Genomic DNA, 15033 nt, shown 5'->3' on the forward strand with positions numbered 1-15033 from the left:
ATCCAGCGTGGCCCCTTTGTTGGCACGATGAACTAATAACACTTCTCCTGTGACACCTTTCAAAGCTTGACATGTTCACCACTGGGTTCCTCTCGTTCCTGACATGTAGGGGAGCAGCACCAGCTCCAAAGTGGAATAATCAGGACAAATGAATCCTCAGCCATCTTTCAAAGCGCCCAAATCAAATCTTCTCTGGTGACAAAAACAAGAACGAGCTACGGCTGTGTTTTCCTTGTCTCTGTCTAAGCAAAATTATTTTCTTAATTGGTGAACATGGGACGGAATAACATTTCAGCAAGGGAAAAGACTGTCGTGTACCATGTCTGAGAATGAATAGGGGAAGGCAGAGCCTTGTGGCAGAGCCTTTGCTTTCAGACAGGGTTGGCCAGGAGAAAACTGAGCTTTCCAGCTAGAGAGAAGCTGATTTATACGTGCACAAGAAATCTCCCTGTTCAGAGATAAAACAGCTAAGTGCTTTGTTAATGATAAAGTGGCAGGAAGAGCTGGAGGAAGAAGATCTTCCTTAGGTAAGGCTGGAGCCATGGGAGGCCTTTGGTAACCCCCCCAGTCTGGATGCTGCCTGAATCCAGCCATCCTGTCCTCATCCACACAGAGACACCACAAATCACTCGTGCAATCTGTGAAGAGCTGCCATCAGTCCAAAGGTGCTAGCTAAACAATCCCATTCCTAGGATGCTTGTGTGCATGGATAGGTCCCAAATAACTAGCTCTGTGACTGGCAGGCAGCAGGAATATCTGAGCCCTCCTAACTCCAGAGAAGGAGGGAGCCCACGGGGCTGGAAGTCCTGCTCGGACCAGCCCAGGTTACCCTCTCACCTTTGGTGTGGCCGTGATGTGGCTGTGAGAGCCAGGACAAGGCAGCAGCATTGTCCCCAGCCCTGACACAGAGAAATGAACATTTTCACAGAGGACAAGTGGCACAGAGAGGTGGCCATCCTCATTGTCTCCTCAATAACATCATTTTTTGCAGGGGCAACAGAAGGGGGAAGAGCAGAATCCCCCCCGGACTGCCTCCTTCGCAGGGAAGTGACTGATGAGCCTGGCAGCCTCTGAACAAATATTTCTGAGGCAGAGAATTCACTTGTCAGCGTGGAGGAGCCCCGAGAGGAAATTTCCAAAGCAGATCTGTCGGAGATAATGACACTGCACAAGGAAGCCCTCCTTAGAAGGGATGTCTCCCGAAGATGTGGAGTGTTTGAAAACATGATGCTCCTGTGTGTTCCTGTAGATGAGTTAAAACCCAAGCAGCCGTGGCTGAATTTTTAATCTGGGAGCTCGAACAGGTGAAGCACAAGGAGGCAGTGAGTCAGTTTTTCACCTTCCCTGGTGCTGCCTTGGTCAGGGCAAACCTTGTTTTCTTTCTGAATCAGAAGCCTCTCTTCAGGCCCGAGATAACACAGTGTGTTCTGCCTCATCCAGATTATAAACCAGGGAATTTCTGAGCATCTGCATGTTTGTGTAATTGCCTAACACCGAGAAACCTCATCTCAGCTGAAGCCTCTAAGCTCCACTGTTAGATAAAAAGCAATTAACAGCAACCATAACCAGAAACACTTCCAGTGTGAGGACAGGCAGCAAACGGCAAATAGATACATCAACAAATCTGCTTTTGCCTTGTACTTTGCTGCTTGCAGGCAATGGGTCATTAATTTTTATATGAGTACCATGGATTTATCAGCAATTTGGGAATCCTGAAGTTATTACCTATGACAGTGGCTCTGATTGTGTTGGCTGCTCTGCGTTGCCCCTGCTTCTTCAATTTAAAAAGCCACCCAAAAGGGTGCAGCAGCCAGAATCCCACCCCAATGCAATCCTAGGCACCCAAAGGCACTGGCTGAATTATTCCTTGCACTTGCTGAATATCTCGAATTTGTTTCCTCAATACAGGCCTGGGTCTGTAGAGCCTTTTACCCTCTGAAAGCTCATTAGCATTCACCTGTGTTCTTCCAGCTCTCCTAAGCAGCTGTATTTTATCCTGTCAAATATGAAACTGGCTCAGGTCAGGAATTTTGTGCTGAGCTGGTCAATCTTTAGGGTTTTCCCTAATTAAATCTAGGACAGATAACCAATAGATTCTTCAGCTGAACAAGGATAACGATTTTAACCTCTCCTGGCCAGGTGTTTTGGGATCATTTCTGATTCATTAGTTTGAGTTTCAGTTCTGTGGGGGGACAAAAAGAGTAGGAAAACCTATATTTTATATATTTATATATTTTACCTATATACAGTCAATTGTCCTGTATAAAGTAAGGTTTACTTTCTGTAAATGGAAGCACTTGCAGATTATCTGTGTGCAAAGTCATGTGAGGAACCTTATCTGGGTTCATGCAAGTGGTGTTTTTTAATCTGAATAAATGCTGCTCTTCAAAAGAAAAGTAGATGAAGAGGTGTCAAGGATGAGATTGCCTGTTACCACACTCTCCTGCAGACCTTTGGCTGTCAGGTGTTTTTAAGCTCTCTCTCCTGGCTGGCTTGGTGTGAGCCTGTGCCTCCAGATAATCCATCAGTAATTACCTGCTTAGTTTTATTGCACTCTTGTTGTTTTGTGCAACCGTTCAGGAGTTTATTTGTTCCCACCTTTGCAGACAGATTTAAATGTTAAGCTTGTTTTCTTCCCAGATGGAGAAGAGATGCCTCTATTTCAGGTGAGTGTTCTGTGAACTCTCACAGGAGATGATCCTGTGCCTGTTACAGTTCAGGCCAGGAAGGCTGCACAACGCAAATCAAACCAGACCTTTTTTGCCTCCCAGGTTAGAGGGGCTTTGCTGAGCTCTTTGTGTGTTTGAAACAATTTGGGTGTCCTCCTTGTGCAGTCAGTGGCTGCAGGCAGCACAAAGGGGTTTTCCTGGGGAAGTTCAGCCTGGAAAACTCCATCCCTGCAAGTGTTCAAGGCCAGGCTGGATGGAGTTTGAGCAACCTGGCCTAGGGGAAGGTGTCCCTGCAGTGAGGTTGGACCAGATGGTTTTTAAGGTCCCTTCCTACCCAAACCATCCTGTGATCTATATGCCTTAACTCTTCCTGAAGATTCTGACAAAGGAAATTTAAAACGAGCCAAAAGAAAAAGCATTCATACAAATGGGCAAATCCAGCACCTTGGTCACCCCAGCAATGGCCAAAATATCCAGAGAAGAGGTATTCTACTCCTTTGTGAACATAATCCCCAGCACAGTCCGGCAAGCCTCCCCCCCTCCTTACTTCTCTTGAACAGGATAAATCTCTGCTGTGCAAGTTTCTCGAGCTGAATGCAAGCAGCCTGCCTGCCTTATCTCCATTTGCCCCCTTCTGTGCAAACATTTCAGTCACTTCCTGCAAATTTAATGTTTTTCAACTACTGACGTGCTCCTCATCTCCACTCTGCAATTACGAACCGATGTGCTGATGTTTTCAGCGTTTTGTTTTAAAATGTGCAACACCCAAATTTACTAAAAGAACCAAACAAACACAAACCAAAAAAGACAGATGCCTCCCCAAATTCTCTCTAGCGCTAATTGTAGAAATCTCAGCTCTCCAGCAGAAGCATCAGCCAGCAGAGGATATGGTTCTTATCAGAGGCTGAAGCTTTGGAAAAAATATACTGAGGATGGTGCATAAAATACATACTGGGATGTGGCAGGTACATTCTCAGGTGAATGCTGAGAATGAGAATTCTCATTTTTTTCCAAATTCTGGGAGTTTGGAAATGCAAACTTCAGGATTTTCCAGTCTTCTTCCTCCCCCAACACGCAGAACATTGCATTGTTGGTTGGTCTTCATTTTTAAATCATTTGCTGTCAAGATACATGTGTTGTTTTCATAGAGTTGGCAGCAGAAGTTATTATTTTTTTCCAGCTAAATTTAGAGAAGGGTAACAAATATTCTGGGTTTGCTCTGAAATCATTCCGGGAGGAGCTCCTGGGTTATACATCATGGTTGCTCCAGCAATGAAAGTGCAGCTCTTCTGTCAGAGTTTCAGCTTGATGATGTCTTTGGCTCTCAGGATGCAGCCCCACACTGTGTCCCCAGCACAAGAGAGGGTCGGGATCAGCTTGAAAACTCATTCCAGTGATGATTTTTATGAGGGAATATTATTTACATACCGCATTCTCCTCTTGCTCAAGAAAGCTGGAGGAATTTTTTCCCCCCTTCTAACGCGTTTTAGAGGCAATCTGACATTTTCTAATGGCTCTCAGGTATGTATAATTTATCCTGCTCAGTGTCTGCACTTTCCAAAATAACACTGGAGAATTATCTGGGCTCCTGCTTTTTTTGGCCAACCATTACTCTCTCTCCCTCTCTTTTTTTTTTTTTTTTTTTTTCCCTTCTTTTTTTTTGACCTATAAATGTCCATATGCTGCAGGATAATTGCAGTAGGTGTAGGTTCCTTTGGAGATGCTCTTGTGTGGGAGACAATATGACAGCTCATCTGCATAGCACAGGCATCATTCCCCTGCCTCGATTTAGCAGAGTCCTGGATCCCAAGGCTTCTCCCATCTCTCCGGAATATTTAGGGATTGATTTCTCTCACACACACCCCGTGCACTTGCTCTCTCCTGTGCAGTCACTTCTCCATTTTCTGTGGGCAGCTCAGCTGCTTGGAGAAGAAGCCAAGAGTGCCACAAGCGTGGCACAGCCTGGCATGGGGACTGCTCTTGGATCTCCACACTCTCTCCAGGCATCCTGAGCATTAAAAACCTGCGTTAACCCACACAGCCGGAATATTTCGTGTGGAAAACTGCTTTAACCGTGGTGAGGTGGAAGTGATGTCCCAGGAGAGGGTCCAGTCTCCCAAATGCCACGACTTTGGACCGGGGGCTACACAAAGCTTGTCCCCAGACTTGCTGAAGCTGTGTGATGCTTTTGGGAGGGATAAAAAACCAATAAAATCCTGAGAAGATGGGATGTGCAGGTCATCAGCAAGGAATTGGGATGAGGGGCAGGAAATGGAGCCCTCACCCCAAACCTGGGCATTCCTTACCCTGCTGTAGCTGGATGTCCATGGTTTTCCCCTGCAATCTGAGGACTCGGTGGGCATTCGAGTGTTTCATTTAAGGACTCTCAGGAGTGTTTTGGAGAGGGATTGTGCATATGGGCTTGAACACACAGCGGTCCTGGGGCACCTCTATTCCTTTTGGGGTATTTTTATGCCCCGACAAGGTGCGTCCCATGTCTGAGGGGCTTCATCAGCCCCACGGGAGTGCGACAGGGGACAGGGATGGTGCCACGCTGTCACTTACCTCGGGGGTTGGGCGATGGGGGGTGGTCCCTGGCGGTGTCGGTCACATTCGGGGTGTGACAGGGGCAGTCCGTACTGGTGTCACTCATACCGGGGCCGTGATGTGGGCAGTGCTGTTCACACCGGGGGTGTGGCAGGGGCGGTCCCCAGCCGTGCCTGTCACAGTGGGGGCGTGACAGGGGAGTTTTCTGCCTGTGTCAGTCACATTGGAGGTGTGAGAGGGGAGGTAGCTGTCCCTGTCACTCACACTGGAGGTGTGACAAAGGTTGTCCCTGGTCGTGTCAGTCACACTGGAGGTGTGACAGGGGAGGTTTCTGTCCGTGTCAGTCATACCGAGGGTGTGACAAAAGACGTCCCTGGCAGTGTCAATCACTTTGGAGGTGTGACAAGGGCCAGTCCCCAGCTGTGTCCGCCCTGTCGGGGCTGTGCTGGGGGCTGAGCCCTCGGTCTGTCTGTCACAGGGGGTGTGACAGGGGCTGATCCCTGGGTCTGTCTGTCACAGGAGGTGTGACAGGGGCTGATCCCTGGGTGTGGCTGTCACAGGGGGTGTGACAGGGGCTGTCTGTCTGTCACAGGAGGTGTGACAGGGGCTGATCCCTGGGTGTGGCTGTCACAGGGGGCGTGACAGGGGCTGTCTGTCTGTCACAGGGGGTGTGACAGGGGTTGATCCCTGGGTGTGGCTGTCACAGGAGGTGTGACAGGGGCTGATCCCTGGGTGTGGCTGTCACAGGAGGTGTGACAGGGGCTGATCCCTGGGTGTGGCTGTCACAGGGGGTGTGACAGGGGCTGATCCCTGGGTGTGGCTGTCACAGGGGGTGTGACAGGGGCTGATCCCAGCTCCCGGCTGAGCACCATCTCTGGGAGGAGCGAAGGGCGAGAGTGGGACGGGCTGGGGAAATACCCCCGCCAGGGGTTTGGGGGTGGCCCCAGTGCAGCCGGCTCTGCCCGGTCAGTTCCCGTTTTAATTCCAGAATGGTTCAGGTTGGAAGGGACCACACTGGATCGTCTTGTCCCGCCTTTCTGCTCGAGCAAGGTCATAAAAAAAAAAAAAAAAAAAAGATCTTGCCGAAAGTTTGTGATTTCTTTGGACGCCACTAAAAGCTTCTCACAGAAACTCCATGAAGAGCTGCACTAAAAATGCTTTGTGCTGAGCGGATATTGACTAGATTAATAAATGCTGTCCTGAGCCAACCTAGGAATTCTGTTAGAACAAGAAATCAGTAAGTACAGACCCCAGGCAGAGAGTTCCCCTTTAACTCTTTAGCAAGCTCATGGATGCATTTTGGGGGTTTCCAGATTAAAGTAGTACAAGGTGCAGGAGCAGATCAGAGATGCAGCTGCTCCAAACCCACGGCCAGGGATGGCAGGAGCCCACAGATGTGGATGTTCCTCCACTGGCACCTTTCATCCAGCGCTAGAAAGGCCAGGTTATTCCCTGGCAGGCCCCTTTATAGTCCTGGATCTCCAGCCAGGCATATTTGCAGAATCAGACAGCAGCTTTTGCCTAGAAATTTGCAGAGTCTCCATCAATATGTGCAGAGGAAAATGCAAGTTTGGGAAGCTAAAGAGTGCCAAGAAATTATTCCTCAACAAGCCTGCTTCTTACAGTCCTTGCTTGGTTTGTTTCTGTTTATTTTTCCATGTCCCTTACAGACTGATTCTGGATTTTGAACCTCTAGCTTTTGGTGTAGTTAGAACTTGGTTTTTTTCTGTGTTTCTTCTGAATGCCTCATTCATGAGACGCCAGTTCACTGGAGCTAAAGATTCAAAAAATCCTGGCAAACGTCAGGAAATGTATGTTAGGATAATAGGATGGAGCTGCATAGAGTGAAACAATTCCCTGCATCAGAGATCCTGAACCTTCTTTTAATTGAACTCTTAGGGTCCTGTGTGGTGTCCTTCCAAAATTCAGTGTTTCTAACAGGCATTGCAGGTTTGTCACCAAAGTTCAGTGGGCTGAAGGGGGCCCAGCTCCCCCTGGGGAGTTAAAAGCTCAGACTTCAGCCAAATGTTAGTGAAATCCCTCTGAATTCCATTCCTTCTTAAAAGAAACATTGCTTAGAAGTTTTTGTCCTGTTTTACATAAAAGAACCTGAAGCTCTCAGATCTTAAAAGTGTTTATGACAGTCCTAAAACAGAGTAGCCAGATGTCAGAAACCTCTATGGCCCATAAAAATTCAAATTGGATGAAATGTGATGTTAAATCCTTCACAAAATATATTAAGCTCCCATTTTGACAGCAGTGCGAAGCACAAGTTCACATTTTTTAGTGAATTTAACAGAAAATTTAAATTAAGAAATTACTCCAGAGTAGAGCTAACTGGCAAATACATTACAGAGCCTCATCTGTCCTGACAGACTCTTCACATTTAAGACACATAAAAGTGAGGTGGCATAAATAAAAAGGATTTGGCATCCATACATGTGTGTGTTGGGAATATGAATGTAGGGCAGGCACAAAACACCAATAATGTAATTTTAATAGGAATCATATATTGCAAGGAAATGGGTGATTCAATTAGTTTTCTGCCTTCTCCTTGAGGATTACAGCTGATTTTTGTGTGTGTGTATGTGTGCTGGAAGAACTCATCAAGGCTGATGGGAAAGGCTTAGAATTCAGAGTTTAATGAAATTGTGAGCTCTTAGATGCAATATGTGAAAGAGAAAGGAGAAAACATTTAAATACCCCGGTATTAGGAGGAAAAATCAAAATATGTGGAAGTTGATAGACACAAGTGTGCTTGTCTGAGGACCAACAGAGCAAGATCTCTGAATTCTGTTGTTATTTTATGCAAAAAGGGAAACACTGACAGAGCGTTCTGTGTTATCAAAGCCAGAAGGGAAGTTTGGGGCTGTGCTGATGAATTTGATGAGTGTGTGGACACTTTTGCCAGTCTGGGTGTGGGGTGTGTATGTGCTGTTTTTGTTACCCTGCACAGAATCCCTTCTCTGTCTCATCTCAGCCCAACGACAGCAGCCACAAGGCCCTGACTGCTGCTACCCTGGGGTCTTTGATCTCACTCACAAGGCATCATTTGCTGTGCTCTGCATTATTTATCACCACTGAAGTATTTTCAATTAAACTGACAGATTAAATACTAACTTTTCCTGGCAGATAATGAAATTCTTGTTTCTTTCCCAAGGAAGCTGACACGAAAGAAGCCAGACACGACTGGGCACAGGAATTTGCACTGCCTGTTTCCACACTTCCCAACAAGTGAGCACTGTGTGATACCACAGGTGGGAGGCAGGCTTGCTTCCTGGTGCTGACAGTTGTCACAAAGGTGAGGAACACCCAGGTGATCCCACAGAAGCCTTACAAAAGGTGGGAAGATGGAGCTGAAGGAAGATTCCTCACCACCTTCCAGCCAGAGGTGCATCCTGCGAGACCTCCAGTCCAATAAGAAACACACATGGAACTGCAGTGCCAAGAAGAGGAGACCCAGAAATTTCCTACCAAAAATGTGATTGAATCAATCCCTCAACCCTGACCTGCAGCGTGGAGATGAATATTGAGAATTCTTTTCCTCTGAGCACTCTGAGGAGCCTCAAGAGAGGATAAGTGGGGATGAAAAAAACACCATTTTTATTGATGCTTTTGAGGAGCACATGGAGCTGCTTTGGCCTTTTCATCCACGATCCCTCAGAGGAAGAACACTGCTGGCACTGCACCTTTCCTTGGTGGTTGTGATAAACTAAAATTTGGAATTTTTAAAAACTGGCCGTTCATCACCTTTGTCCCACACAAACATGCTTGGCTGTGGGGATGTGGGTACTTGGGTTTCCTCATGAAAAAGGGGAGCAGGTGTGTGTTTGCTTTCTTGAGGGATGTGGAAGGGGTATGTGATTCCATGTACCCTGGGTCTGGTGGGAGACAGCCTTTACCCTGCGCAGCTAAGTGAGAAACATCTAAGCATTTAAATTCTAAAAAAAAAGTATGGTAAAAATAATGGCAGTCTTCTGAGTTGTTTTGTGTTTTCTCCTAGTTTGGGAAAGTTGGAATGACAGTTCTTCCCCTGCAAGGTTTGCCATTCCAAGCAGAGTGTGGGCTCCTCATGGATTCAAGGACTGTCATTAAAGGATTGTTGCAAACTTATTTTTGAAGTGCCTCATCTGAAGGAACTGAACTGCCACTTACTCTGCTCTCAGAAGGAACTTGCTTTTCCATGTGGAAGAAGTAGGTACATTTCTTCTCCTCACCCTCAACTCCCAGCAGAGCAGTTTCTGGTTTCATGTCTATTTTTAGCAAGATCTGTGCAATCACAAAAATAATACAGAGCTTCGAGCATTCTTCTATACCATATTTGCATGCTGGCAGTGTACACTCTTGTTCATTTGTCATTTCAGTTCTGTATTTGCTGCTAATTGTGGAGCCCATTTCCCAAAGCTGGAGGAGTTTTGCTAGGAAAAGGCAGTGCAAACCTTCCCAGAGCTGGGTTTAAAGCTGGAGCAATCTCTGTGAGATTACAGAGATGTTGGAAAGTGGCTTCAGCCGTGGACCATGATCCTACCGTGGCTTTGGCAAAGACAGGTGGGATCCTTGGATATGTTGGGCAAAGGAGTTCTCAAGGAACTGGTGCCACTGTCAAAGGCCCTGGTGAGGATGAAGATGCTGAATGCCCTTTTGGGTGCAAAGACTTATTCTAGTAGGAAGTGGGATACAATCCTGGGAGCTGGATTGATCCCTCCTGACGAGGCAGGGCCTGAAAGGGAATCAATCCCTGCCACGCTTCTGCAGGAAGATGGATGCACAGTTATTGCCACGGTGGGGAGCACAGGGGACACTCCATGAATTGCTGTGAGCTGGAGCTGAGGGACAGAAAGGGCACTGACCTGTTGGGGTGAGCCCAGAGGAGGCCACCAAGGTAATCAGAGGGATGGAACAGCTCTGCTATGAGGAAAGGCCAAGAGAACTGGGATTGTTCAGCTTGGTGAAGACAAAGCTCTGGGGTAACCTAATTGTGGCCTTGCAGTACCCAAATAGAGCCTGCAATAAAGATAGGGCAAGACTAATTGCAAGAGGTGGAGTGACAGGACAAGGGAGAATGAGCTCAAATTGAAGGAGAGTAGGTTTAGATTAGATATTGGGAGAATTTTTTCCCTATAAGCGTGGTGAGGCCCTGGCCCACGCTGCCTGGAGAAGCTGTGGCTGCCCCTGAATCCCTGGGAGTGTCCAAGGCCAGGCTGGATGGGGCTCGGAGCAATCTGGTCTAGAGGAAAGTGTCCTTGCCCACGGCAGGGGGCTGGAACGAGATGACATTCGAGGTCCCTTCCCAGCCATACCATTCCATGACTCCACAAACAGGCTCTTGGAGCACCGGGACCCGCGGTGGGAAGGGCCCGGCCGCGGGGTTGGAACGGGGAGCGGAGACGGGCGGGGAGCGGTGGCCTGGGAAGGGACACGGTGACCGAGAAGGGACACGGTGGCCGAGAAGGGACACGGTGGCCGGGAGGGAGACGCAGTGGCCGAGAAGAGGACGCGGTGACCGGGAAGGGACGCGGTGGCCGGGAAGGAGATGTATTGGCCGGGAAGGCGACGCAGTGGCCTGGGAATGGACGCGGTGGCCGGGAAGGGACGCGGTGGCCGGGGAGGGGACGCGATGTCCGGTCCCGCCCCGCTGCCGGCAGCTCCAGCACGGTCAAGCCGCCACTGCGCCGGTGCCGCTGCCGCGGGCTCCGCGCCGGCGCGGGGGATGCGCGGGGGATGCGCGGGGGATGCGCGGGGGATGCGCGGGGGATGCGCGGGGCCGCGCCGGAACCCGCAGTGCACAGGTAGGGCGGGGGAACAGGGAACGGGCACCGGAGCGGGGAAAAGTTAAAAGAGGGGGGGGGGGGGGGGGGTGTCATGCTGCCTGGAACAGAAAAATATTTCTTCTTCTTAAAATATATATACATGTATATGTATGTGTATGTATTCATTGTTGTTGTTATTATTATTTGATTTTTCAGCCCACGCCGTGGTTGCCACACCCCCCCCCCCGCTGCAGGAAACGGGTAGCCGTGATTATGGAGTTCTCTTAAGCCAAGCAGCGCCGGCATCCCTTGGGAAGTTTTCCCGCCCCAAAGGCCTCGGCAGCTCAGTTGGAGGGCTGGAGGTGAGGAATGCTCCTGTCACCAGCTCCTTATTAAATTGTCGGGAATGGCTGGAGCTGGGGGTGAGTCGAGCCGCGCTGTTCCAGGCAGTGACGAATGAGGACTAACCCAGATTGTTTTCCATGTCTCCAGCAGAAGAAAGCGTGGCTTGTGTGGCTGATGGAGCCCCTTTCTGGAAAGTGAATAAGAGCTTTCACTTAATGCACATGGCTCTATTGACTTGCTAACTGCACTTACTAAGCCTGCTGAAACTAAATAGGCAAGTTTTACATTTATGTACATGTGGAAATACAGAAATATTTATGTTTTGACATATATGTGTTCATTAATATGTATGCTTGTGGTGGTGGGTTTTGTCACCACATATATGCAGAGATGTCTTATCCCACCTCCCAGTACTTGAAGGGATTTTACAGAAAAGAAGGAGAACAACATTTTACACAATGGGAAACATTTTTAAACTAAAAGAAGAGCGATTCAGATTAGTTATTAGGAAGAAATTCTTTACTGTGAAGGTGATGAGGACCTTGCAGAGATTGCCCAGAGGAGCTTTGTCTGCCCCATCACTGGAAGTGTTCAAGGCCAGGTTGGATAGGGCTTGGAGTGGTCTGGTCTAGTGGAAAGTATCCTGCCCATGGCAGGGGGTTGGAATGAGATGGTCTTTCAGGCCAATCCAAGCACAGAATTCTGAAATTCTCTGATTTCTCATCTTTAACGAAATTTAAAATCAGAATTATCAATTTGTATTTGGTAGTGAAGGCTGGCTGATCATTAACTTTATTAAACATAGTCTATGTTTTATGTGTGAATGTATGTTTTCTACATATCTACTGGTAGATGATTCTGTTTCTCCTACTGCATATCTAATAGTCTGTCCCATTCTTTGAACTGTAAAAATACCTTCACTGCTCTAAATTTATAATATCAGAAGAATCACTGTTTTATTTTCTAGAGAGGACTGTCAGAAGAGCTGAGAATGAGATGGACTTACCACGAAGGACACAAAGCTCTGGGTGATGATGGGCTGCAGATGAACACAGTGTTTGCTTCATAGGATGGACGTGAGTGAGAACCACATTTGTGACACAGAGGGGAAGCATTCAAATTATCCCAGAAAGGCCACGAAGCAGGCGGGCCACAGCTGTAGCCTACAGAAGGAGGTGGACATGAATTACTCCTGCAGTTCTCCTGGAAACTCTGCTGGACCTGCAGGAAAGCAGGAGCTTCCCGCAGAGCTGCGGTGTGGAGACAAAGAAACCTGTGACACCTACTGCCAGGAACAAGGTGAGAGTCCAGCTGGGGAGTTTGCTCCCTCCAGCACCAGCTTCCACCTGCAGCGTGAAGATGAGGATTTAGATCACCGTTCCTCTGAGCACCCCAGGAAGCCACAGGCAACAACGGAACTCGGTGAGGACAACGGAAGCGCCGCTCTTGGGGATGTGTTTGGCGAGGACCTAGAGCCTGTCCCCGAGGAAGCTGTGCCCTATCGATGCAAGAAGTGTGGCTCCTCTTTCTGCAGCGTGAGCGAGCTGCAGGAGCACAGGCGGGCTCACCTGCTGGAGAACTCCTACCGCTGCCCCATCTGCGCCAAGGCCTTCTCCCGTGCGGCCAACCTGCGCATGCACAAGCTCATCCACTCCAGCGAGAGGCCGCACAAGTGCCCCGAGTGCGACAAGGGCTTCATCCGCACGGCCGACGTCTGGAGGCACCTGCGCAACGTGCACAAGATCGAGCGCTCCATGGTGATCCTGGCCAACGGCATGGCCAGGAACCCCTGGTCCGTGGTGCACCGCAGCCAGCACAGTGGGGAGTGCCCAGATCAGGCCTGTCCTGGAAACCCAAAGTCTCAGGAAGACGACTTCAAACCTTACACCTGCCCGACGTGCGGCAAAGGCTTCGACAAACCCAACCTGCTGTCCAAGCACAAGGTGATCCACCGGGAGGACAAGCCCTACAAGTGTCAGGAGTGTGGCATGGCATTTGTGCAGCTGCTCAGGCTCAAGAGGCACCAGCAGACTCACTCTGGGGCACGGCCCTTCTATTGCAAGGAGTGTGGAGGGACCTTCACCCGCCTGGCATCGCTCCAGCGCCATCACCGCATCCACACCGGAGAGAAGCCCTACTCCTGTAATTTCTGTGGGCATTCCTTCACGGAGTCAGGGACCCTACGGAGGCACGAGCGCACTCACAAGTTGGACAAACCTTAATTTGAGGTCTCTCTGGTTGCTTTGAGGTCTGAATGAGGTCTGCTCAGTTGGGCTGGAAATGCACCCCATGGTGTGTGCTCTGCCATGTCCAGACCCACCGCCCAGCAGTGGCTGACAGGGAATGCTGCATCACAGGGACCTCTGGAACTTGTACTGGGAAGGATTGCACAGCCCAGCTTTAAACTGCTTTGTATGAGGAAATAACCTAATTACCCCTGAGTAATGAAATGGGAGACTTGAGGAGACTGAAACCACCTGCATGTGCTTGCGCTGTCTCTGTTTGCTGGACTGGCGATGCATCTGCACGAGCTTTGTGTAGGATGTGCAGGCAGAGGCTGTGAGGATTCACTGGATAAATTGGCCCTGCCCTCTTGAGTGCGATGGTTCTTTGACACTGGGTTTGGAAATCTGTTAATTCACTAAGTTAGAGCAGTCCAGAGTTGTCCCTCTATCCCTTCTTTCCTTGTATTTTGCTGAGTTTTTCTTTCTGTTACATTTCTTTTTATCTGGAAGGAGAAGTATCATGTTGGTTATTAAAAAGACCAAACAAACTCTGCTTACAAACCAGTTCCTTAATAAACACAACAGTTAGCAGCTGTATTTCCGAATGTTTCTATCTGAGGGAGTACCAATACTTTATGCACTTTTGAGTGATGGGTTGAATGTCTGTTAATCATGGGGAAAGCTTTATTTTGGCTATGGTCGTGCATGCTCCTGGGGTTACATTTGTGTGTCTGATGGAACCATGCACACTTAATCTAACTGGCTGAATATTGTGGAAGGAAATGTTTGAGAACACAAAACTCAAAGTGCAAAAGACCAAACTTACACCACCTTTGCTATTCAATGCACAGGAACCTTCTTCATTTAAATGTTTTCACATATAGGGAAGCTTCTGATAACAAAAACATGTTCTGTGGTGTGTCCAAGTACTGCCCAAAGTACTGTTAGACTCTTCACTTTGATTTAGATTCAAATGGTTAGTGAAGAAAAATTTCCTTAGGAATTAGCCTGGCAGACTTGGGCAGGTGTTGACAAATCCTCCAGGGTTGTAACTTCCAAGAAGTGTATAATGCCTCAGTGTCACCAGTGGGGCTTTAACTTTGAAACTTAATAATGACTTTAAATCTGCTGTTAACCACTGTGGTAGAAGCATCCAGTTTGTCCTGAAGTTGCAGCCTGAATTTCTTTTCCATGTCAGAAGGTTTTGCTTCTTTGCTTCCTTAACTCCTTACCAGCTGCCATAATTTCAGTAATTTCTTGCTACGGCTTTCTGCCTTTTCAGTGGAAGGTTGTGCAGCAGAATGAAGGTAAAGCTCCAGGGTAATGTAATTTTGCATTTATTACCAGGTCATTTAATATAAAGTACTGATTGTGCCATTTGTTTCCATATTTCATAGAATAAAAAGGGATGCTGGCAGCTCAGCACCTCCCACCTGTGCAGCAGGTGAGCAGCTGTCACACAGTGGGTCCTGCTGTGTTTAGTGTCAGGTCCTTGGC

General features: G+C 48.3%; 1 protein-coding gene across 2 annotated transcripts; it reads left to right on the top strand.

The window, feature by feature from the left end:
• Positions 1–10945: 10945 nt before the first annotated feature.
• LOC136364736 (zinc finger protein 92-like) lies at positions 10946–14681 on the top strand. 2 transcript variants are annotated; one of them, XM_066324752.1, is made up of 4 exons: positions 10946–11005; positions 11183–11328; positions 11459–11589; positions 12283–14681. In XM_066324752.1, exon 4 carries the CDS (start codon positions 12382–12384, stop codon positions 13531–13533), a length of 1152 nt encoding a protein of 383 aa, XP_066180849.1. In that variant the 5' UTR covers positions 10946–11005; positions 11183–11328; positions 11459–11589; positions 12283–12381; the 3' UTR covers positions 13534–14681. The 2 variants fall into 2 exon arrangements, with proteins under 2 accessions (XP_066180849.1, XP_066180850.1); XM_066324753.1 differs by having other exon boundaries at positions 11462–11589.
• Positions 14682–15033: the final 352 nt, after the last annotated feature.

The sequence above is a fragment of the Sylvia atricapilla genome, chromosome 9, assembly GCF_009819655.1.
Source record: "Sylvia atricapilla isolate bSylAtr1 chromosome 9, bSylAtr1.pri, whole genome shotgun sequence".
NCBI lineage: Eukaryota > Metazoa > Chordata > Aves > Passeriformes > Sylviidae > Sylvia > Sylvia atricapilla.

Excerpts from the sequence above, each read along its gene's own strand:
- LOC136364736 (XM_066324752.1), top strand. The coding sequence starts at position 12,382 with ATGGACGTGAGTGAGAACCACATTTGTGACACAGAGGGGAAGCATTCA.